Consider the following 25,760-nt stretch of genomic DNA (forward strand, 5'->3'; position numbering starts at 1 on the left):
TAATCCCAATCTGTGGCCATTAGTGCGCCGAGAGAGTGAGGAGAGGGTTCAACAGAGAGGAAGAGTGGAGGGAGGGGGTGCATGGTCAGAGATGCCCACAGAGGAGAGAGAGAGAGAGAGAGAGAGAGAGAGAGAGAGAGAGAGAGAGAGAGAGAGAGAGAGAGAGAGAGAGAGAGAGAGAGAGAGAGAGAGAGAGAGAGAGAGAGAGAGAGAGAGAGAGAGCTTTTAAGGGATTTGGCAGTGATTTGTAGAATCTCGCTGCTGTAATGTTGCGCTTTTTTCCTGCACTTTTCTCCGATTCTGCCATGACACCATAGCCTAAAGCCTCAAAAGTCAAGTGTTTTTATTTCAGTCCTAATCAAATACAAACACTTCTCTTTCAGACCATTGTTTTTGAGTGTTTTTTTTAAATATTTCTTTTTTGGGGGGGGTGGGGGGGAGTGCGCACAGACTGTCTGAGATGACAGAGGATTTACTTTTGGTGAGGAGAGCCTTGCCTCTAGAGATATAATCACATTTTGGACCATGGATGGAGGTGTGCACGGAAGAGCTCGTGTGATGGTTAAAATCCCGACTGGTCGATGAAGAATGGGGAGGTAAGAAAGTGTCTTTATGTGAAGGAATTTCTCCTATGGAAAGAAAGCATTGTTGGCTCCACTTGTGCCATTTCTGCAGCTTAGAGCTCTGCAGATTCACACGCTGTTCCCAGTGTTATAAACAAACCTGAATTTAAATGAAGCCTCGGATCATAGTGTAGAAAACAGAAAGCATAAATACATGTTGTTTATTTCAAGAAAGTAAAAATAAGCATGCAAGTGTTTCTTTTCCATTGTCACAAAAATCAAGGCGTCAGAATATTTTCTTTTCTTTTTTTTAATCTTTTAACTTCTGCCTGGAAATACAAAATTAATTTTCACTCTAAAAACGGATTTTTAAAAAAAAAAAAACCCGCAAGAGCTCTATTGATGACTGTGGGCTTTGCTCCTGAGGCATGAAGATATAATTAACCTGCTCCAGCTTTTGGAGCATGAAATGCTGGGAAGGTTTAGTTGATGTTTTCTGTTTTGCAAAATTTATAGTGTTTTCCATCATCGGCTCTCAGCTCTTCGTGGTAAAAGCCCTCAGCATTCACTCCATGTCATCCCGAATGCTGTCTGAATAATGTCTTCAACCACAACTTCTCTTTTCAAAGACTTGAACTCTCTCGACAATATTTGGCCATTTAGAAAGAGAAATTCCAGTTGAAATTATTATGTCCACAATGGAAGTTGTAAGTGCAGGGATTCATTCAATACACTTTGTTACCAAATGAAGGAATTAGTTTTAGCATTTACTTCCACAAGTTATTACTTTTACTGGCAGCTCCACAACCCTGCAATTACAATGTTATTTTGTGCACCTAAAACATCCAGTATGGCAAAAACAGTCAAAGAAATACAAAAATCAATTGTAATTGTCTATTGATCACTTAGAATTTATTAATGAAAGTGACCTGAAAGGTTGTATTTAGACATTTTATGGGGACATTTAATTCATGGACGTGTCAGACAAGAGGTTATGGAACCTTTTAATGAAAACAATACAACTCAAAAAAATTAGACGACTTGAAGCCTTCCTCTTCTAATTAATAAGACTCCTTCAATATTGTCCCTCTGTAATGTGACATTGTTGATATCTTCATGTCTTTTCCCCGATGCACTCAGGTGTCAAAGGTAGAGGGAGTGGCCTGGTGCTGTCAGTACCTCTGGTTGTCATCATCATGACATCTGAGGTCCGCTCATCTATACAGTGCTGCTGGATAAGTACATCATTTGGATACCAGACATGGCTGCAGCTGCTCCTGCTGATGGGTTTCAGTCCTGCCTCGTGGTCCCAGCAGGGCACCCAGCCTCAGTCCATCAAAATCGATGGCGACATCACCCTGGGAGGGCTCTTCCCGGTGCATTCTCGTGGGCCCGCTGGGGTCCCCTGTGGCGATGTCAAGAGAGAAAAGGGAATCCACCGACTAGAAGCAATGATGTACGCCTTGGACCAGATCAACAGTGACCCGGACCTGCTGCCTAACATCACGCTGGGGGCCCGCATCCTGGACACCTGCTCCAGAGACACCTACGCTCTGGAGCAGTCACTCACCTTCGTCCAGGCCCTCATCCAGAAGGACACCTCAGATGTGCGTTGCTCCAACGGAGAACCACCCATCATTCCCAAACCAGAGAGGGTGGTCGGAGTCATCGGGGCATCTGGCAGCTCGGTGTCCATCATGGTCGCCAACGTGCTGAGATTGTTTGCGGTGAGAATTCCACCACACTAATTCTGTTAGCCAGTAAAAGGACAGGACAGCTCACAGAGTTTACATTTGATCCTAAAGAGGAAAAGAAAGAACTAAGAACTGTTTTATATGGTGATGGTTTCTCATGGTCGTCCAGGGGGAATTATTGTCTCACTATCAGGCAAAGTAAAACAACGACCCCTCCAGGGTCAGGACGACCACCAGTGTGGGCTGCACTTGCGGGGTTTGGACCCTCCAGTGACACAAACTCATTTGAGGATCCATTTGTGGTGGGAGGGTCTGAAAAGTTTAATTGTCAATGGTGACCTTAGTAAATCAAATTTTTGTGTTGTAAAAGTGGATATTGGGAGTCCCTGGTAATTACATGTGTCCTTTTGTTTTCAATCGTCATGTGATGGCACACACAAAAACAACAACAAAAGGTTGAACACTGCTGTTCAAGCCTTGAAAATGCCTTGACATTTTGTCTACGAGACAAGAGTGCTAAACACTACACCACTTAGTTCGACAACACGTGACAAGAGAATTTCATGTAGTTACTATAGTGATAGTTATATAGTTTGAGAGAATGTCTGTATTTCAGGGTGTGAGAACAATATTACAGCAAGTGCCGTCTCCACAGACTAATCCATGTGTGCATTGTGCAGTTGTTTTTTTTTTGACAGATGACTGACCTGTGATAATTGATTACACTGATAACACATTACTCTAACAATGATGGGACACTGAGCCGGTGTAAATCCCACATTGTTTGGTCTCAGAATGGAAGCAATGCTAAAATGCAATCATCAACCTGAGTCAAAGTGGCCAATTGTGTTGAAAACAAATATGAACATTTGATTTTCGTCCTCACACACTTGTTGCAGGTTTTTTTTTCTAGTTAGGGTGTACAGAGTTGAGAAGCAAGGAGGAGATGCTTGCATACAGGGCAGATGTTAACTACAGCATTATAGATCCCAACCTCTGCTAAGCCCCTCTCAGCAGCTCAGGACCCTGGGCTGAAAATAGAGCATCAGGGCAGCGGGATGACATTGGTTCTGGGATAACAGCAACTTGTGACCAGTGTGGAGTAGATTTAACTAAATGGTGTGTTTCTCTTCGACTGTCCATATGTGCTGCACTCCGGACTGCGACTGCTCCTCTAGAATGATGTTCACTATACATTAAACATCTGTTCTTAACCGGGGCAGGAGAGGCCTCTGCATGACGCATACTATAATTTTTTTTTCTTCAATAGGTTAGCACAGATCAAGGTAGATGGTATTTCTAAAGAATCAGGGATTATTCACATGTTCTTCTATAATTCAACTTATCTCACAAGGCAAGGCACCTTTATTAATTAAGGCAAGCCAAATTTTTAGATTTTTTAAATTGGGATTTTTCAACAGACCATGTTCAGTCACATAGGTATACTTCATAAATGTACATTATCAGTCAATTATAACCACACAGCAGAACTGAAAAGCACCCCAATCACTCACACATACAACCCCACAAAAAACCATAAAGCAATAAACAAAAAAGAAAACAACCTAATAACATCACAAACAAAAACACATCAGTCATTACAAAAAAAGAAAACTGAAAACTCGAGACCTGCAGCAACCTCCACCCTGGTCACGCATCTTAAATGCTCAGATGTCGAGGTTACTCTGAGGCAACATCATCTTTGTGACATGTTAAAGGAAAAACCCTAACCCTAACCCCAGATATTGCTAAATTTGTTGGATAAGCCAATAGGTGAGAGTTGGAGCTTTTCCAGTTTAATGAAATATAGAATGTCTCTTATCCAGCGAGTAGAAGAGGGAGGTCGACTCAATTTCCAGATGATCAGTATGAGCCATCGAGCTCACACTGAGACAGTTGTGAAGGCTACAACATCTTTTCGGGGCTTGTGGAGTGACGCTGAAGGAGAAACACCAAATTAAGCACAAATTGCACTTGGTTTGATTCGCCTCCCTATAACCACCAGCAGAGTATCAGAAATATCTGTCCAGTACTTACAGAGAGAGGGACGGAGCCAGAAAGAGTGAATCGTGTTTGTGGCTGACTGCTGACATTGATCACATAATGGGGACACATGTTTATAAATTTTAGATAATATAGTATATATATATAGTTGGTACGATTAATCCATCTTTTAAACAGCTTTAGCCCAGGGCTGCTGGAGTCAATCCTAGGTAACAATATACGAAGGCAGGGTACATCCCGAAGTGCATCACACAAACAGGCAGAGAAATTATGACAACAAGTATTTGATATTAACAAATCAAATATCAATCAAGAATTTTCGGCACAAGATTTTTCTGAAATGTTCCTGAAAACTCAGAAAATAATCAGGAGACTTGCAGTTATTCACTTGAGGTGTTTTTCTATTATTTATGTCAGTGTAAAAGACAAAAAACAACAACAACAAACAACTGAAATGTGAATGAAATTCCAAATGTTGGAGAAATAGGATGAATATTTGCTTATTTTTGGCAAATAATAAACTCAACAAAAAAAGCTATATGCAATGCAGTCCAGTAAATAGAGTTTATCAGAAGTAGCAATAAGGTAGTCATTTAGTATTTGTTGCTCTGCTTGGAAATTGTGTTAGAATTTGTGGGTTGAACTTGGATTTGCTTTACCCTCAAAATGAAAGATTGCTGTGATGCAGGTAAAGTCGAATACCTAAAAAACAACCCTCAAACCTACAGATTCAGCTTTCTACAGGACCATTAAATGAAATGCATCAAAACTCCATTTTCCAAAAAGAAGTCAGCAAAATTCAGTGAAGCCCCAAATACTTTCTCTCTCTTTTTTTGGGTGGTTTTTCAGTGATTGTTAGAAGATTGCAGCAGGACTGATCTCTAAGAGGATATCTGCGTCACTGATATGGCTCATTGAGTTGATCAAGTGAATTGGTGCAGATGCTCCTGTGGGATTAATTTGGAGAGGATTACGTGTCGTCTTGCTCATTACAAAAATTTCTATGCAAACATCTGAGTCACCTCTCAGACGCTCATGCACACCCCTCCGGACACTGAGGTCACATGTCCCTCAGTGGGCGCCCTCAGAGGACCAGGAGAGAGTATCAGCGTGGAGGGAGGAAACTCACCACAGGTTCTGGAGGTGATCTGTAACCTATACATGTTGGGGCGAGCCAGTGGATTTGGAATTGGTGGGGTCATCACAGAGCGGTAAATTTAAGCTGTATGTGGCCATTAGAATTAAATATATTGTATGGCTTACAGCTGAGGAATGCTAACCTTTTCCCAGTCTCCTGATCTCTGTCTCTCCCTCTGTGCTTAACGTAATTTGACTAAAACCCCTATAATCCTTCCAGATAATCTGTGAAATGGTTCTCTCGCTCCTCTCTCCTTCTCAGTTTACTGCCCCTTGTGTCTACCTTTCTCTCTTGGTTCCGTCCAGAGGGTCCAACGTTAAGCCACGCTGGGTGACCGGCATTAGCAGGTTCAGGGTTGAGACTGCTGACATCAGCTGTGTCATTAAAGAAGTAGTACACCAGTAAAATAATCTTCTCTTCTCATCCATTTTTGTCCCCCCCGTGCCGAACAAATGCTTTTACTGCTTTGGTTCCTACCATCTGTATTTCACTGTGACGCTGTGCTAGGTTGCCTCAGTTCTGAGAACCGCTGAGAGAACAGGCTGTTCAAGAGGTGACTTCATACTGTGGCAGTTCAGTTTTTCAGGATTTGAATGCACCACATTTGGGCCAGCATTAACATGGAAAGCCTTTATTTACACACTGTCAGAGGTTTTTTGCCTGTGAGTAAGTAGTGCATCATGCTCTGACGTGGTTCACTGCCTCTTCTTATCATTCCTTTTACCTTTAGATTCACATATTGGCCAAATAATCAGCGGCGCTCATGTTTTCCACTTGACCCCCCTCGTATGTCTCAGATCCCCCAGATCAGCTATGCCTCCACTGCCCCGGAGCTGAGCGACAACAGCCGCTACGAGTTCTTCTCCCGTGTGGTGCCTCCCGACTCCTACCAGGCCCAGGCCATGGTGGACATAGTCAAAGCCATGGGATGGAACTATGTCTCCACGCTGGCCTCTGAGGGGAACTATGGAGAGAGTGGAGTCGACGCCTTCCTCCAGATATCCAGAGAAGCAGGTCGTGTGTCTGGCTGTACAAATGTGAACTCACTGCGGCAATAATGAAGGATTACTCATTTGTCAAGCTGGGTTGTTCTCTCTTATTAAAAGACTAAAATAGGAACAAGCAGTCCTTTAATACGTGAGGACTAACAGAGCAATCCATGATAGGGGTTTAAAAAAGTAAGTGCCGTTTGAGTTCACAAAATTGGTCTAGTTTGAAAATGTTTTGTTTTAGAATCGGTAGAAATGTATTGAAGGTACACTCCCATGCACGAAGGTAGAGTTTCGAGGTGCTTCACTTCTGTATTTCCATTGGTGCCACTTGATTCTTCCAGTCAATGACAGTTTAAAAACATCCTTGCTTACTTTTTCAATGATTTGACATAATTGAAATTATAACAAGCTTAAAAATGCAGTTCATTAAAGCAGCGGTTTTCAAAGATGTCTAGATTGTGATGTTTTACAAAAAGCAGCATTCATTTGAGGCCACATTTCTAGCTCTGTGAATTGCTTCAGTAAAAGCGAATTTTGTTCCACACTCGGCACTTTGTCGAGGTTCATTTGAATAAATGTTAGGATATTCAGAAGTTGCTCAGCAAAAAAAGAGAACAAAATTTAAAATTCTCAAAACTTTAAATAGATTTTTTTTTTAGCTGAAACTTTTTCTTTTCATCAAAATACACGATGACTGCTCAAGTTCCTTTCTTTTCTCTTATGAAACTGTGTATAAAGTAGTTGAAATTTTACTTAATTACTAAAGTAAATTACTAAATTAAACTTAATTTTGTAGCAGAAACATCAGTAAAAACTGCTCGATAATGTCATATATAACAATCAGAAATGGATTATAATTCAATTTAGTTTACTATCTATCTATCTATCTATCTATCTATCTATCTATCTATCTATCTATCTATCTATCTATCTATCTATCTATCTATCTATCTATCTATCTATCTATCTAGCTATCTATCTATCTAGCTATCTATCTATCTATATATCAAAGCGTATTTAAAAAAACCTGCACCTGCTTAAGTTAATAACAAACAATAAGTAGAGTAAAGGATAAGATAGACACAAACCAGACCACTGCTTTTACTTCGATTATTTAGCTGTATTTTAAATGTTTCCTCTTTGAAAGTTGTACTTGGATGTTGATTCTCATGTACAACTCATAGAGAAGCAGTAACCGTCAGCCTCAGGCTTTTTTCACCTTCAACGCAAATGTTGACATGTCAACTAGTCAAGGTAAAATGGGAAAGGCTGTACTACATAAGTATAGTAGGTTGTAAACAAAGACATTCCGGTCAGATTAGTGTGAGTCTCAACGCCACTACACTCATAATTTGCATTATCTATAATTATTACAGTGTCATAATTTTGTGTTTCTGGTTTTATTGGTGTGACTAATAGTGTTGTTGAGAATTTGAATACACATGACGCACTGTGATCAATGATTATTGCGTAAATGTACAGTATGTCATTTGTGTATTATTATTAAATTCTGAAATATTTTGCAATCAAATCTTTTCAAGTGGAAGTAATATACCAAATAATTTTGTATGGAATGTGAATGCATATATAGTTGTCCATGATAGCATTTGCACATATAAATTAAATAAATGTATCGCATGTTTTATAGGAGGGCTGTGTATTGCACAGTCCATAAAGATTCCCAGAGAACCCAGACCAGGGGAGTTTGAAAAAGTCATCAAGAGACTGATGGAGACCTCGAACGCTCGCGGAGTCATCATCTTTGCCAACGAGGACGACATCAAGTGAGTTGAGCTTCACTTTGTGTTTGATGAGAGAACTAACAGTGACCAGACACGCCCTCTGTTTCATATTTAATCCTCTGGCCTCTTGTTTGAAATTCGTTCTCATTTGATCTGCAGAGCAGCAGTGTGTGATGTCACTTCAATTCTCGTTTTCAGACGGGTGCTACAAGCAGCCAAGAAGGCCAACCTGACAGGACACTTCCTGTTTGTTGGTTCAGACAGCTGGGGGGCTAAAAACTCCCCAATTCAGGACCTAGAGGAGGTGGCCGAGGGTGCTGTCACCATCCTGCCCAAAAGAGCTTCCATTGATGGTAGGACAACTTATTAAATGTCAGATTATTATATCTCACTCAAACTGACAGATTGCATTTCAAGGACAGACACAAGCCTTCCACATATGACAGATGAGTCTAATACCAATGCATCAAATAAAGGAAATGAATGATTGATATGTCTGATATTTCTGTGATCTAATAAATCTGTTCTGTAAGCCATAATTCACTGTGCTGATATGACATTTTTTGTGACGATTTCATATCTTTCTGATTACTGTTAGTCCAGCGTATCAATCAATACTCTGTTGTTTTGGGTGTATGGCACTTTTATGAATTCAGGGTTCGACCAGTACTTCACGTCGAGGTCTCTAGAAAACAACAGAAGAAACATCTGGTTCGCAGAATTCTGGGAAGACGACTTCAAGTGTAAACTAACTCGTCCTGGCATCAAATATGAGGCTGGAAGGCGGAAATGTACAGGTGCGCAGGCTGCAGTTTAACCTGCAGAGGTGTTATTCAACATGGAAATGAAGACTATCTCAGGATTGTGCTAAAAAAAAACCTCCCAACAAACCCAATCTCCTTGTGTGATATTATGTTGTGTCTGCCAGGTGAAGAAAGAATCAGTCAAGACTCTCAGTACGAACAGGAGGGGAAGGTGCAGTTTGTGATTGATGCTGTGTATGCCATGGCCCACGCTCTGCACAGCATGCACCTTGACCTCTGTCCCGGCTCTATGGGCGTCTGTGAGAAGATGGACCCTGTGGAGGGACGGATGCTCCTCCATTACATTCGCTCTGTGAACTTTAACGGTGAGATCTCCATTTTTTTTCCCTATCTCACCTCTCTCCTGTAATGTGTGATAGTTTTGATCCCGGAAATGTTTCATTCGCAGAATGCGAACGGCATATTTCTGTTGCTTTCCAGCTGCTGTTTCCTGTCACTGCGAAGCCTTTTGAAAAGAAGCACATTTAAGAAAGGAAGCAGCAGAGGGGAGGTCAGCTCGAAGACGGTAGCTCTGAGATGTTTCTGCTAATGTACCTCGCTGCAGAACAGAGCACATTTCTTCAAAGCACATCCCCTCCCCAGGGCTGCGTCCGCGCTCCTCTTTATATACAACGCTCCCACTTTCTTTTCCTCATCTTTCATAAAAAAGTCACAGTTTATTTATTTATTTATTATTTTTTTTAGAGAAGAAGAAGTGTTCTATGAAAGCATCCTATTTACTGCTCTGCTCTTGCTGAATGACCTTGGCTTGTATGGAAGATTTTCTGATTGAGTGCCTGAAGGGACCTGAGAGGAACATTCAATCACGTTAGGGCAGCAGAGCAGAGTGCATTGAAAGACTTTACATGTGGAGGAGAGCGTTCACTAAAGAGCATCTTGCACTCAGTTTGCACATGATTGCACAAAACTGAAGAAAGCAATACATTCAACAGTGCGTGGGTGTTCTCTCTGCAATGTCTCAAGCAAAGGCTGTTTGATTTTCCCATATGCTCTCAGTCCAGTCACTTTTCACTTCTTTGCACGGATTGAATGAAACTCTCTTGTCTCCAACCAACAGGCAGCGCGGGGACTGGAGTGATGTTCAACGAGAACGGAGATGCTCCAGGTCGCTACGACATCTTCCAGTACCAGCTGTCCAACGTCAGCAACCCTGGTTACAAAGATATTGGGCAGTGGACAAACCACCTTCGACTGAATGTGAATAACCATTTTTAGTGCATCTGAAGTAGCGTCTGAAAAACTTTTTACTCACATAGTGCGCTTCATATACTGTATTGGTGGAAAAAGTAGAACCAATCTTGTTTTAGTGAAACCATGATTTTTACTTTCTAAGGCAGGGGTGCCAAACACATTTTAGTTCAGGCTCCACAAACAGCCCCCCCAAAAAGTGTTCTCTTTGAAATTACTTCCATTTGCTTGGTAGTTCGGCAGACCAGATTGGAGACTGTCGCGGGCTGTTTTTTTGCCCTTGGGCCTGACGTTTGACACCCCTGTTTTAAATAAAAGACAATAATAATTCCCAATTAAACAGCTGTTGATAGTTTTAGACACCAGTGATGGGCCATGGATTCACACATAGACACATGGACATGGTGCCACTTTGCAGTAGAGTGTTTCCATGTTTCATGCAGTTTTAAGAACAGCCCGCAGACCTCCTGCCTTGCTGGCTTTCGCTCCAGCTGTTGCTCCTTCAATAGCGTGTCATCCTCACTAACATCTAAAACATTTGAGAAGCAGCTTTTCAAAGCCCACGTCTGGTATGATCACCGTGTCACTGTCACTAACGCTGGCTGGGTCAGGCTGATCACATCCAGCATGTTCCTCTTGTTTCTGAGGCTGTTGCTCTGTTGCTATGCTGAACCTGCTTTAACACAGTAGCTGAATAATAGACCCAGAATATGTCCATGGCATCTTTCTGCAAAGTTGTTAGATACTTTTACAGTTGATGAATGATTAGCTGCTCCGTGTTGAGGTCATTACACAGACATAGGTGATTGCATGAAACGTTGTGACTGTGGCCAAAGCCCAAAACTCCTGTCATTACTTGGAGTTTGCACGTCAAGGAATCAAGGATTTCACAGCAGGAGTCCGATACATTATGCAGTTAGAATTCTGCACAACGCTGGTGAACTTACCATAGTTATTTATGTGTCACAGATGTTCCGGAGACTAAACCAGCACGGAACGCTACGTTAAATATTCAACTTTGTTGCTGCTCATCGCATTGTGGAGCGTACAATGTGTCAAAATGTCATACCACAACTTTTGAAGTTATTTTGTTGGCTCCATTTGGAATGAAGATTAAACAGTAAACACTTTCCCCGATAAATGAACACGAGAAGTCCCTCAGTAAACTCATTTTTCATGTATTTGAGGGAGCTTTGATGCACGGCGTTTGTTGTAATTTAACCTAACTTCTCAATATATCAGAGAAAAATGAAGGCCATTTTTTTCCACTACAACACTTGTTGGCTCAGTTTTCAGTCTTTATGCTAAATGTACGTAACTGTTAACTTTAAGATAGATAGATAGATAGATAGATAGATAGATAGATAGATAGATAGATAGATAGATAGATATTCATATATATTCATAGTTAGGCTGATATATATGCTTTCAGCCTGTTTTCACCTTCTTTCTGACATTTCCTGTTTGCTTTCTAACACAGTGATGTTTCATTCTCCCCAGGCAGAGGAGATGCAGTGGTCAGGTGGTGACCGAAACGTCCCAGAGTCGGTGTGCAGTTTTCCTTGTGAATCCGGCGAGAGGAAGAAGATGGTGAAGGGTGTTCCCTGCTGCTGGCACTGTGAGCTCTGTGATGGATACCAGTACCTGCTGGATGAGTTCTCCTGCGACATGTGCCCGTTTGATATGAGGCCCTTAAAGAACCGCACGGGATGCCGGCCCACGCCCATCATCAAACTGGAGTGGAGCTCGCCCTGGGCCATCATCCCCGTCTTCCTGGCCATCCTGGGCATCCTGGCCACCACCGGGGTCATCGCCACCTTCGTCCGATTCAACGACACTCCCATTGTTCGAGCCTCCGGCAGAGAGCTGAGCTACGTGCTGCTGACGGGAATCTTCCTCATCTACCTCATCACCTTCCTCATGATTGCAGAGCCCAGCGTGGCCGTGTGTGCCTTCCGCAGGCTGCTGCTGGGACTCGGCATGTGCATCAGCTATGCCGCCATGCTCACCAAGACCAACCGGATCTATCGGATCTTTGAACAGGGGAAGAAGTCAGTCACTCCTCCCAAGTTCATTAGTCCCACTTCTCAGCTCATCATCACCTTCATACTCATCTCAGTGCAGGTAAGACTGTCAGTGCTGCCTCCTCGTAGATCCACCAGACATTTTGGAGCAGACTAACACCTTTTTATTTCTCTCCAGTTACTTGGGGTATTCATCTGGTTTGGTGTGATGCCACCTCACACCATCATCGACTACGAGGAGCAGAAGCCTCCAAACCCAGAGTTCGCCCGTGGAGTCCTCAAGTGTGACATGTCCGACCTGTCCCTCATCTTGTGTCTGAGCTACAGTATTGTACTGATGATCACCTGCACAGTGTACGCCATCAAAAGCAGAGGAGTTCCCGAGACCTTTAACGAAGCAAAGCCCATCGGTTTCGCCATGTACACCACTTGCATCATCTGGCTGGCCTTTGTCCCAATCTTCTTTGGCACAGCTCAGTCTACTGAGAAGGTGCGTGATTTAATATTTTTCATTACTTGACTGGTCACTTGTACATCAGAGGGCAGTACACAGTGTTCGAACCTTAACCTTGTATTAGAGCTGAAATTGTCTTGAGCAAAACCAATTTCTGATTTGAGCGAATATCATCAGAGAGATTCTGTGATCACATTTCTAAGGTTCTCATTTCTATGCATTTGTGTGTGTGTGTGTGTGTGTGTGTGTGTGGGGGGGGGGGTGTTATGTTGTTTCTTTGGAATTGGCAAATCAAGATGTTTAAAGTATTTGGAGTTTCCCTCCTCTCAAAAAAGGACTTCCTTTTGTTTCTCTTGTTTACAAGCTGCACTCTGACACTTGGTGTATTTGCAGAGGTCAAAACAACTTCACAAATATGGCTGCTGGAGGAAAATTCCTCAATTGAGGAACAGACCTTTGGTCATTATTTGTCAGAACAGAAATTGTTTTATAACCAAAACTAAGGTCATTCAGCATCAATAAGAAACATTTTGGAAGCCTCCAATTTACATTCATTAAGAATAAAAAAAACTTATAAATCAGGAAATGTCTATAAGTATCTATCATAAGTAATTATTGCAACTTGCTTTCCAGCCTGAGCTAATGTTTACATGTGAGGCTTGTTAGAGCCCGATATGTAACAACGACCCGACTTGTTAGAAAATTAAAAGTAATAAAACCTGAAATGTAACAAGACCCTGACCCCCACAATAGTTTTTTGTCACATTAATGAAAATTGTTATTACTATACTCAAGATCATTAAAACTACAACATTAATATAGAAAACAGTTTATCAATAATCCATATTAACAGCAGAAGCCAGGATGCCAAACTTCGAAAACATCAAATACTTTTAAAGCCAATTCAAACAGCTCTTTAATATTATTGCTATATCAGAATCCTGGTTAAACAGTGATCAGGGCCTGGACTTCAACATTGATGGTTATGAGATGGTTCACATAAACAGACAAAACAAGAGTGGGGGTTTGTGTTGCCTTGTTTGTAGAGAGGAACCTTGAGTTCATGGTGGTGGAAAAAATATCAGCAGTGATGGACAATGTATTCAGATGGACATGAATTGATAATATATTTACAAATATTACAGATAATATTACATATCATATGTGGTGTCCCGCAGGGGTCAGTGTTAGGACCTAAACTGTTCATAAAACACATTAATGACATTTTTAAAGTGTCTGAACTTGTGAAATTTGTATTATTTTCTGATGACACAAATATTGTACGAACTGGTGAGGATTTGCACTTTTGGATTTTGATAACTTCAGAATTAAATAAAATAAAATTATGGTTTGATAATAACAAGTTATCATTAAATGTATGTAGATAGACAGACAGAGGGTATAGAGACAGAAAGGGTGACTTAAATCAAATTTCTAGGAGTAATAATCGATGACAACGTTTGCTGGAAACCCCACATTAAACATGTCCAAAACAAGCTATGCCGAAGCATCACAGTCCTTACCAAAGCCAGAGATCTGATAGATTCGAAATCCCTTCACATTCTTTATAATTCACTGATTTGACCATATTTAAATAAATAACAATACATTCACTACAAAGATTTATTATCCTACAGAAAAGCGCAATAAGAATTCTACACAATGTTGGCTTTCGTGATCTCACCAATCCGCTGGTCTTACTGTTGAAAATGTTAAAATTCATTGAGCTTGTTAAGTTTAAAACCTTTCAAATACTATATGGCGCAAAGAATAACTTGCTACCGGGAAACATTCAGAATTTGTTTCATGAAAGAACGTCAGTAGAAAATTACAGTTTAAACCCCACAAAATCCACAACACCATGGAAAGCTTCTGTACCAACTGCAGGGGTGTTAAGTTATGTAATAAAATGAGTGTCGAAATCAACCAACAACCAAACGTAATTAAGTTAAAAAAAAAGATATATATAAAGAGTTGATTTTAGCAAGGTGCAGGGTTTTGTTACTGCAATGAGGGTTTGGGTGTTTATGGTGTCGCATAGATTGATTGATCGATGATAGATGAATGTTGTATTGTATGTTGTATAAGTGTCGCTGGAGATACATGGGTGTAATTATGTAATGATATTGAAGTTAAATTAAATCAAATCAGATCAAATTAAACTTGCTATAGCACTTTTCATACAAAGGTTGTAGCACAGTGCTTCACATACTATAAAGAGAAAAATATAAACACACACACACATACGTATGCACACGATCACACACACACGACCACATGACCGCACGAGCATGCACGCACATGCACGCGTGCACATGTCACGCACACGCACGCACGCACGCACGCACACACGCACACACGCACACACACACACACACACACACACACACACACACACACACACACACACACACACACACACACACGCACACACACACGCACACACACACACCACCAACCCCAACTGCCTGTTTCAAAATATTAAAAACAAAACGGATGGGATAAAAGATAAAAACTGTTATGACTATTGTGTAAGAGAAATAATGACTATGCAAAGGGGTAGGATTAAATAAGTCTCTACTTCTTCCTACCCCCTTTTGAACTTATAAAGCTTGTGCCAAATATGAAATATGGAGTGTGCTAAAAAATAAAAAAAACATATTAATAATAATTTCTTATCAGATCTCCACAGGTTATCATTGTATGTGCATAATGCTTGGGATTGTGGCCTGATACCATGTTGCTGCCCAGTAAGAAGGTGTCTGGTTCCCACCTGCTGACTAACAGAGCACTTTCTAGAAAGACTGCATGTTGCTGCAATCTAACAACATGTACGACTTTAAATTGGCTGTTTGTGTGAATGTGTTCAGGTTATTGTGGCTCTGTGGGCACAATAACAATAAGGCCTTCAACCCAGAGCCACAAAGGGACAAAAAGCTTGGATTATTTATTGGCTTTATCTTGTTCATTGCTGCAGATTGCTGCATATTCTTTAGAATACTGTATCCTTTCATTTCCACAAAGCATTTCCTCAGTGGGCATATACTGGCCAACTTTATTCTGACTAACAAGGTCAGTGGAGAATGTCCTGGTGCTCCCAATGGCCGGCATGTCCCTGCTTCTCGTCAGTGTCAGCTGGAATATGCTTAAACCACACCAAGATCAGACTCCACGGGAGCCACACCATCACTTCCAGGACCGCTTGTTCTTCTACACTGATGGTGGACGTTAACAAACACTGGCTGTATGTTTGGGGTGGTATTCTTCAGCTGTAGAAGAAATCCAGAGCCAATCAGACACTTTCAGGTATTACATGATGGATAAGAAGCATTATGTTACATATATCTGGAGGGGATTGTCGAGTAGTCTTGTCCTATACTCTTGCTCAGTCTCGTTTTAGAGGCTGCCGTATTGATAACATGTAAATGTCTTAATTTATTAGAAAAATGCAGTTCTTCAGTAACATAGTGTTGAACATAAATTTTCATGTTACTGATGACTGCTTAGAAGAGTCATTGAATTATTACTCTTTACAATCATCAAAACTTATTTGAGGTATTTGTATGAATGGGGACTTTTTTACATTGTTGAAATTGACAGGTCAATACCCCATTTATTGCACCATTGATAATATATGCTCTTACTAGTATAACTATTATAAATAGTATACAATACTTGCTGATAACATTTTCTATAGTTACTTTAGTGGACAAATGCAGAACTTTCATTTCTAATGGAGATTTAACTTAAAGCTTTTTGATATAAATATTTGAATTAAAACAAGTTGTGAAAGACCACAGCTACAAAAGAAAACTTTCAAATCCTCCTTAGAAAGGCTGACAGTGAAGCACTCATTATAACGTCTGAGGCCCCCAGAAGATGACTTCAGTTGGCCTATTTTATACGGCCGGAACTTCATAATGCAAGAAAAGATTTATCGTCTCTCTGAATAACACAAAAAAGGAACTGATGTGCCAATCAATTATTTCAGGTCCAAAGTAAAAGTGGAATTTTAAATCAAGAATAAAAGTGTCTCTATTTAATAATAAAAAAAATTCTCGTAGTATTTCTAAAAGAAATGCTAAAAAAAAAGAAAGAGTAAAGTAATAATTTGACCTCATGATTGTTTAATGAATTCTTCTGCATATCATGTTTTTATTTCACACAGTTAAACGTCATTGCAATAATCTATAGTACTTTCTAAGTACTTCACAGCGGATGTATTTGTTATCTTAATTGCTCCATATATTAAACAAAAAGGTGAATTATGCAATAAAACACACGAAGATCATGAACCAGTCCCTCAGATGTTCGGAATGAAATGGGAGTTTGTCGTCATATTGTCATGTAATATTTGCCTCCCACCATACTTATGGGACTTCCTGCTTTCACTGTTTAATGGAGAGAGTTTAATTTAGCTTGTGGGCAATTTTGCTCTGTCACAAAGCGCCAGACTGTTCGGGAGTGTTTGAAAAATACAGACATGCTTTGACTAATAGAGAGCAGCATTATGAGCCGGTCAGGCTGAAACAATTAAAGCCTGAGGTGCTTTCAAAGTCTTTTCACCTCCTCTTAATGGAAATGAAGTGAATTAAGAAAAGAGAGGGACTTAAAGAAAAAAAAAAAGAGGTCAGATGAGCTGAGGGACGGCAGGGACCTCAATGACTGAATCAGACATCCCATTCAATTTATAGCCACTGAAGAATAACAGCTAAATATAGACCAAACTTTTGTCCGATCCATGAAAGACGTGGCCGTTATTCTCCCATCATGCTCAGGGTCACATAGGAGGAGCTGATCTACCTGTTGGATAAACACATATGGAAGCACAGCTCATTGTTTCTTTGTCCACCTCTGGCCACATAGTATGTAGATACAAAGCACCTTTGTCCTGAATACAGCCGAGGTCTTAGTTGAAGTGAAGAGGTCACAGAGAGAAGATAAGCAGGCTAAACGCCATAGAAAAATACGCTCTGTCACATGGACACCAGCATGTGTGACATCAGGATGTGCTGCGGCTGAGGATAGTGTACAATTGATCACTTATTCATGTCACAAATATCTTATTTATGGCACACTGCTCTTTACTTATTCATGACCTGTACATTTTTCTTGAATAATGAGTTCATAATTCATCAGAGGCAGATCTCAGGAGAAGCCACTCCTCATTATTATTGTTGGATTTTTGCAAGAGGAAGAGGAGCAGTGAGGAAGCGCCGTGGTCAAAGCCCATAAATAGCGCCTTCTTTCCTGACTGCATATACCAGGTCATAAATCATTCATCAGGGGAAACACACTGCCTCCTATTCTTTGAGATGAAAATTGTAAAGACAGCACACCAGATTACATACGTATACTTGCCCATATTGTTCTGATCTTTCTCATAATAATACAATCAATTATTAACAGCAGTGACTTGGACTGAATCAATGATGTGCTCAGCCACTGTGGCCAGTTATTCCTCTGACCTCCCCGTTTCTGTTGTAGATGTTCATCCAGACCACCACCCTGACGGTGTCCATGAGCCTGAGCGCCACCGTGTCCCTGGGCTTGCTTTACATCCCCAAGGTCTACGTCATCATCTTCCACCCTGAGCAGAACGTCCAAAAGAGGAAGCGCAGCTTCAAGGCCGTGGTGCAGGCGGCCACCGTGTCCACGCACCTCTCCCAGAAGTCCAACGACAAACAGAACGGAGAGTCCAAGATCGAGCCGGACAGGTCGCAGTGAAAGGACATGGAGGACGGTGAAATCAGCACTTAAACTCAAGTTATGGATAGTCATGCCAGCAGAAAGACTTGTGGATGTTTCTTTTCACTCCTAAACAGACAAGGAGACGGCATGTTCACCCACACAAGTGTTTAGCACTCGCACGCAAAGACTGGGAAGATGCCGAGCCATCTCTGAACCTGAACTTGTTTTTTTTTTGTAACATTCACGTGAACCTCAAAGTGATGCAGAGGTCTTGTTAGTTTGTGGTAACTCTCCCTGGGGAATGCTGTTTAGAGATAAAAAAAAACAAAAACAAAAACGAAGAATGGCAACCTTTGCCCTACAGGAAGGGCATGTATGTGGAGTCCCTCGGGGTCGATGAAACATTACCGTTCACAGGCTCCATAAGCACTGCATGGGTCGTGTGTTCTATCTGTACATGAATGTTTTTGAGGTATTAATTGTATGGGGTGTCGTGACAGTTTCTTCTGATTGCACTGGAAGGAAGTAGCTTTTAAAAATGCACCACAGTATCCTCTTACTAGTCCCAAGTCCTTGGGGAAGATATGATGACCCCCACACAGCTAAGATCACTCACAGAAAAAAAGAAAAAAAAAGAAGGAAAAAAAAACGATCAATATTGATATCGGATCACTGATGCAACCCAGCATTTGGGTGGAAATAAGTGTCGTAAGAGCAGGTGTTACATACGGAGTGAGCTGGTTTTCACTGTGGAAACAGGATACAAGTGATTGTGAACAGGATGTTTATTTCCCACCTGGTACTTTTACTTCTCGGCCGTGGAAAACAATGTTTGGTATTTCCCCACATTGTGCGCGTTAAAATTATCAAGCGATCTGCACCAAAGGTCAGTTGGTATGGCAGACAGGCCAAAATCGTACACATGCTACTTTCATATGTTCATGCATGGGAACCCTGGAAGAAAGCTTCACCCCAGTGGCTGAATTGGATTTGGTGCCGTGACAGATCCTCTGTCGTGACCGCTTTTCTCACATCTGTGACCATTGAAATCCATTTAGACGACTCTGAAACCTGGTTAGTACCAAACGCAGCAGCCTCCATCCTGCCAGCGTGTCATTTGCAGTGTACTTTTTGTTACTCGATCATGATGTACGACTCAGGTTTTACCGTTTTGACTGATGTTTTTTTTCTTGAGGATTTCCTTCTGTACTGGTGCAGCCTTTTCAATATAAATGACTTCAGCCATCGCCATGTGCAGTACGTGTTTACTCACAATGCAGGATGCACGTCTTCCTCATGTTTGTGCTGCCCTCTGCAGGAGGGCCCAATCTGTGTGACGCTTGTAATTGAAAATATTGTTTTTCAAACGTCACACTAGCTTAATTTAAGAAAAAAAAAAGTTTATTATTTGAGTTACTTTACATCTGGAATTACCATTTAATCTAAAAAAAACCCGCCTGTTCACATGTAGGCTTATTGGAGATTTTTTTAAAGGACTGGTGTGAAAATAGGTGACATTTTACATGCAAAGCTACATGACGGGTTTACAGAAAAGGCCTCATACATTTTACATGCACACGCTCACTCGACACAAAAAAAAAGTCCACGGACGTCACCCAAAAAAATGACTGCACTTAAAGTTCAACTCCACAGTCCTGAGGTGCATGACCTCTCTCTCTGTGCAAAAGCAGCACCAACACGCTTCCCACACACCCGAGACTCCCAGCATTCACTCGAGGAAGCCATCCAGAGTCAGCGGTGTGGTCGTCTTGGATGGAGGCCGCGCCACCTTTTTCCTCTTGGCTTTCATGAGTGGGCGAATCTCGGACAGAGGAGACTGGAAAGCAGCGTCTGGTTAAGGAACAGTCGAGTCCAATTTCTACCGAAAGTCTATTTGCACATGGAATTCTTTCACAATAATGCAGGCATGCTAAATAATTAAAATATTTATCAGTTTTGACCTTAGATGCAGCCGTCGCCAGTGACTGACTCTAAACGGAGCAGGAACTTGCACTCGCAGAACAAAAGTGGAAGATGATTAGTAGAAAATTTAATTGGCTTTTTCAATGCTTGGCTCCACTTGAATGTCTAATGTAATGAGGTTTGACTCCAATGTAATTGCACAAAAAATTAAGTAAGGCAAGTTATCAAGAAAAAGTTAAATCATATAGTTAGAAATGTTTAGAAACGGCACTGATTGCTTTCCTTAATTAAAAATACATTTACACTCCAACTGTTTCATTGGGGACATTTACACATCGACAAATATCCAATAAATTCAAACTCCTGACAGATGAGTTCACTCAATCCTGCCTCTTAATTTTAATTCATTCTCTGTGATGTTTACTGGTGTAACATTCACACACTGATCCGATGAAGGCCTGAGCGAGCAGGACAGAAGCCGTCCACTGCAATTTTATACTAATACATATAAAATAATTGGGACTAAAAGTTCATCGATGTTTGTGAACACTTGACCTTGAAATATCTTCGCAGTCAGGACAGTCAAAGCAACTTTAGAGAAAACATCCAGCCAGATTTAAACTGAAGTGATCCGGACCAGTAAAATGGTGGCATTATCATTTTAATCCACATTATTGGATAACTCTTATTTTGTTTTAGTGAAAAGAGGTAGGAGTATACTTAAAGAGAAATGTCGACTTAAATCGATATATTTTTACAATATCTGAAGAAGCTGAATATTTTAATGAATAAAAAAGCAGCATTAATGAGATGGCGAGCTTTGACTGCTGCTATCTCAGTGTTGTGGTTTGTCCGCTACTCTGCTAAATATATTTTAAATAGCAGCTACTTTTATGGACAATTTCAGTCAGCACCTTTGTAATTATTATTTATTTACTTTTACACCCGGTTTTGGAATCTGGGCCTCATGTGCGACACCACCTGATCTCAGTCGTTACACAAACCACATGAGAATAAAGAAAGGATACAGGTTGGAAGAATTTCGTCCGTCCTCCTAATCCATCGTAACCACTTTGGATCTGAAACAAAAGACAGTTCTCTCAATAAAAAGCGCTGAAAACAAAACCCTGAGGCGACTGTGTTGTACGTACAGCTCCGGTCTTCCTCTGAGGGTCCAGCATGCTACCAAAAGTCTTTTTCCTGAAGAGCAGAGAGTTCCTCAAGAACGGGTCCAAAGCTGAATCTTCATCTTGAGCCTGAAGTAACCAGAAAGAAAGAAAGAAAATAAACTCACAAACAAACAAAATGTTTCACTACTGTTCACCAGCTTTTCACTTATTGCCTGATGTGAGACAATGACAAGTTTACCTTGTTTCTTGAGAAGGTTTTATCATTGCGGTTAGACAAGGATCTGAAAAAACAAAATATTGCATAACTCACCTCTTTAAATGTTAATATGAGCCACAGTAAAAAACAAAAGGCAACATGAAACATACTCAGGAATGTCGAAACGCATCTTCTTCATCAGGAGCTGCAGGGGTTTCTTGCCTACGTCATCTGGTGTCGTGACGTCAAAGGTCATATTGAGGTCAATGTCGTCACTGTTGGTCGGATGGTGCAGGTGAGGTTGCCTCAGCTCCACCGGGGCCGGGCTGATGGGTAACCGCACACATTGAGGTGGAGAACTTCAGCAAGGTGAGGGGAGACGTGCTTTCAAATGGCTGCGTGCTGATGGAGAGCGCACCTTTCAAAGACGAGCCGGCTGAGGGCTTCGTTCGTCCGAGTCGGCGTGCTCAAAGTCTTCTGGAGGAACTCCACTTTCTTCTTCAGACTCTGGAACAAAGACACCCAGGAATCACAGCTGCGGACGTATCACACACAGTAAGTCGAGTCTTTCCTGTTTCAGTGTGCCTTACTGAGATCTCTCTGTCAGCGCTGGCCAGATCGTTCTGAAGTGACTTCATGTCTTCTTTGGTGTGATTCACCTCCACTGCAGCTTTCTGCAACTGAAATAAAGATTTTTATTTTTTTTTAAAGATATCCCGCAGGGAGCCAGTTCCTCCGAGTCTGTTGATTCACTGATGTTCGTCTACCTTATTGTTTGAGGAGAGCACTTCTCTCTTCAGCTTCTCACACATTTCATTTGAAGACCTCAGGCTTCCTTTGAGATTATCATACTCTCTGGGAAAGATGGAGATTAATGCATAGTGAATAACGGAGGGATGGGAATCAGCTGCCTGTTCTCCTTCAGCTTCGCCAAAGGACTGAATATTCCAATACGAGGAAGCTGGGCCTCATGCACCAACGTTTTGTTATTACTCTAGTAACTTTCTCTTCGTTAACTCCTGCGAGTTGGCCACATGAGATTCAACATATGTCCTTCACTTCAGACAACTTCTGTTCAAGTCTTGCAAACATGATGGATAATCATGTCCCAAAATAGTCCATATTAGGCTACAACAGCCCCCACACCAGTTCAAACACAGATGTCATGCCATTGGGAATTAAAAAAGCAGGAAAAAAAGCTCTTTGTTCCAGCTTCAGCAAAATTAAAAGGAACCGCAAATCAAATCAGCGGAGAACTAAGGAGAGTTGTAAAGGTTGTGTCGCTGTTACAGAAATGGGGGGAAACAGCTGCAGTTTGAGCTGTTGACATTGATTTTAAGCAGGCCTTACAACAGGATAAAACGGTGGAGCTGGTGATGTGGTCATCACAAATATCAAATTTGAAATGGCTAAATAATTAAAACCGGAAGACTACGACTTGAAAATTGGAATATTTAATAACTATTCACAAAAGAACAGGGTGCTCAGTATATGGTTTGAATTGACAGATTTGTTTACATTTCCAATGAAAGGGACGTGAAAACAGCTACAAGCTTCTGTCTCACCCTCTTCTTACTTGAGATATGAATTATGTCTACAGAGTTGTTCGCAAAAACAAAACGTATGCATAATGAAGAGCAGAGTAATAATAAATTCATGCACGTCCATTTATGTGTGGGTAGCACAGACCTACATGGACCACACAGTCCAGGTTTGAAACGTCTAAATATAGCGAAGCTAATATGATCCCAAAGCGTCAACATTAAGTTTAACTGAATTACAATTGAGGTTTAAAACTTAAATCTCAGCGTTAAACCAGATACATCATAAAGCTGTGTCATTCACCTTAAAATGTTAAAACTCAAAATAACAAAGAATTAAATGCTTCAGTTTTGATTTACTCCTGACCAAAGTTTGGAAAACAATTGGGACAATAGAAGACTAGTTGTGTAAGATTCCTTCATCCGGACTGGAGTCATGGTGAATTTTATCGTCACCTGAGAGAAGATTAAACACGGTGACAACTCCAGGGATGAATGTATCTGAACAAGTGCTTCTTGCATGAGGCTCATTGTGCCCAACATTTGAACATTAAAGGCAGACTGGACTGTAACACCAGAAAACTAAACAATATTAGTGAGTTATTTGTCACCAGCGTCATTGCTTACTGTGTCCCAAGCATAAAGAAATCCGTTGTCAGCTCTGTCCAAACTGAACCTTCACAGTAATTCTTATATTCTTTGACACTTCATTAGAAAAACCCAGTGGTGTAACATAGAGGCAGAAAACACAAACAAATGACATCTCGGTACATAATAGCAGACAATAGTCTGAACTGCTATCGGGTGTCTTACTTTTTGAGTGAGACGCAGTAGATGGAGAGCTGCTCCACTGCCGCCTGGCTGACACCCATATCTGTAATCATGGACTCCACCTCATCTCTCTGGCCCTGTAACAACACATCCAAGCTGGACGACAACACAGGAGTGTGAGTGAGCACCTTTAACACAGATCAAAAAGACGAATGGACTCACTCTGCAAATATGGGATCTGTTAATCGGGACTTTTGATTCCTTATAGATATTCCTGTCATATAAGTGAAATAACACAATGGTAAATAAATAACTGATCGCAGATTATACAAGTTAACTGTACATACCCTTCAAATGTTTTTATTTTGGTCTTCAGTCTCCGGACTTCCTCCTTGGAAACCTGAACCTCATTCTGTTGTGTCTCTAAATATATCATCTGTTTCTGTGAGGGGAATAAACCATTATGCATGTATAATTAGACCAAGATAAAAAAAATAATTATTGTGTTAAAGAGGGGATTGGAGAATATTTAACATAGAGCATACTCTGAGGGAAGAACATAGTAGCTCCTTTTCCGAAATCTCTTTCCGCATACGGTCCAGATCTCTTCTTTGCTTCTCCACCGTGTCCTTTAAACTGTCCGCCACCTTTTGTTTGTCCCGCCAGTCTCGCTCTGCAAATGAACCAGGAAAAAAAGAAAATCGGTCAATCGTTCGTGCCTTTTTATCATAAGCAAGCATGTGTTTTATTTATTTTGTACCTTTAGAGGTTAGAAGTGCCCGCATTCGATCAAGCTCATTCTAAGGGAAACAGAAGAAGATGACACATCCAAACAATGTGTTGGCAATAAGCCAGTCTGTGGATTTTAGAACAAACTCTCAGACACATATTGATGAGTGCTGGGAGACGTCTGGTACCTGCAAGCTCTCGGGATCCACTGCTGCCCCTTCCCCCTCTTCACCAATGTCAAAGAACAACTTGTTGATGATGTGCCGCGTGCTGACCTACAAGCACATCACAACAATACAGCTCACAGCTGAAGCTTCCCTCTGTGTTTGTCTCAGTCTGGGTTGATGGTCTCTTACGTGTTTCCTGCATTGCGGACAGGTTTTAGTCGGGGCAGTTTGAAACCACTGGAGGAGACTGAAGGAGAGAGGGAATCTATTAGTCACAAACTAACTACCTCTGATGGGTGATATGAGTTTCTGCATGTCCCAATACACTTTACCATTCATAGTGGAACGTGTGTCCGCAGTGGATTGCAGCAACGTCTCTGGAGTGATCGAAGAAATCAGAGCAGATCGTGCAATATGCTCGGATAGGCATATTTCCGATTCATTGATCGCTCTGTTTTGAAACCAGAAAACGAGGGCTGTGAAACCAGGCCACACTCTCTACGGCTGACTCTCGTAGGGCTTGAACGGAGCTAACGGCAGCTAACGTCACTGACTCAGCTGCACTCATTAGCGACTTTTATACTTACCAAAAACGGCACGAAGTTACAGCAGCACTATCCGGAACAAAATCAACAACCCCAATATAAAGTACAACGTGTTATTTAATTCAGTACGGACGTAAGTGACGAAACAAACAGAACCGACGCGGCTAACACGATGCACAATGCTCTTTACGCGCTGTACGTTCAAACGCAAGTCCCGCCCCTTTGTGGTGCGTTCAGGACTCCTCGTGCATTTGGATACTGTATACAACGTCAGCGGAGTTACTTAGTATTGAAAATCGACTTAAAAATATTTTAACGAGTTTATACTTAATCAGAGAATTTGTTTTAACAGAGTCAAAATAGTCACGACGAAACATGCCCGTCACTCCAGCAGCATTAAATGTTTTATAAACAAGTGTTGTCGCTCGTGCTCACAAGCACAAT

At 41.2% G+C, this 25,760-nt stretch overlaps 2 protein-coding genes across 2 annotated transcripts; one reads left to right on the top strand and one right to left on the bottom strand.

Annotated features, from left to right (window-relative positions):
* The first annotated feature begins 230 nt into the window (after nt 1-230).
* On the top strand, nt 231-19,562 carry grm6b (glutamate receptor, metabotropic 6b). Its single transcript, XM_080461823.1, has 11 exons — nt 231-596; nt 1,704-2,290; nt 6,197-6,413; nt 8,040-8,175; nt 8,332-8,486; nt 8,790-8,930; nt 9,062-9,262; nt 10,015-10,154; nt 11,646-12,269; nt 12,348-12,659; nt 18,111-19,562. The coding sequence occupies exons 2-11, from the start codon at nt 1,760-1,762 to the stop codon at nt 18,348-18,350; spliced, it is 2,697 nt and encodes an 898-aa protein (XP_080317949.1). The 5' UTR covers nt 231-596; nt 1,704-1,759; the 3' UTR covers nt 18,351-19,562.
* traip (TRAF-interacting protein) lies at nt 19,083-25,535 on the bottom strand. Its single transcript, XM_080461824.1, has 16 exons — nt 25,359-25,535; nt 25,104-25,222; nt 24,961-25,018; nt 24,793-24,879; nt 24,636-24,675; nt 24,421-24,548; nt 24,223-24,317; nt 23,918-24,031; nt 22,331-22,418; nt 22,154-22,243; nt 21,982-22,070; nt 21,734-21,889; nt 21,606-21,648; nt 21,389-21,493; nt 21,266-21,316; nt 19,083-20,151 (listed from the first exon to the last, which is right to left on the bottom strand). Exons 2-16 carry the CDS (start codon nt 25,199-25,201, stop codon nt 20,044-20,046), a joined length of 1,350 nt encoding a protein of 449 aa, XP_080317950.1. The 5' UTR covers nt 25,202-25,222; nt 25,359-25,535; the 3' UTR covers nt 19,083-20,043.
* Between the last annotated feature and the right edge of the window lie 225 nt (nt 25,536-25,760).

This window comes from Lipophrys pholis, assembly GCF_963383615.2.
Source record: "Lipophrys pholis genome assembly, chromosome: 4".
NCBI lineage: Eukaryota > Metazoa > Chordata > Actinopteri > Blenniiformes > Blenniidae > Lipophrys > Lipophrys pholis.

Coding starts and splice junctions, on each gene's coding strand:
- traip (XM_080461824.1), bottom strand. CDS start 25,201: ATGCCTATCCGAGCATATTGCACGATCTGCTCTGATTTCTTCGATCAC. Junction 24,318..24,420: donor TACTATGTTCTTCCCTCAGA/GTATGCTCTATG, acceptor TTCCCCTCACAG/AAACAGATGATATATTTAGA. Junction 22,244..22,330: donor TGCTCTCCTCAAACAATAAG/GTAGACGAACAT, acceptor TCTTTATTTCAG/TTGCAGAAAGCTGCAGTGGA.
- grm6b (XM_080461823.1), top strand. CDS start 1,760: ATGACATCTGAGGTCCGCTCATCTATACAGTGCTGCTGGATAAGTACA. Junction 8,176..8,331: donor GCCAACGAGGACGACATCAA/GTGAGTTGAGCT, acceptor TCTCGTTTTCAG/ACGGGTGCTACAAGCAGCCA. Junction 12,270..12,347: donor TCATACTCATCTCAGTGCAG/GTAAGACTGTCA, acceptor ATTTCTCTCCAG/TTACTTGGGGTATTCATCTG.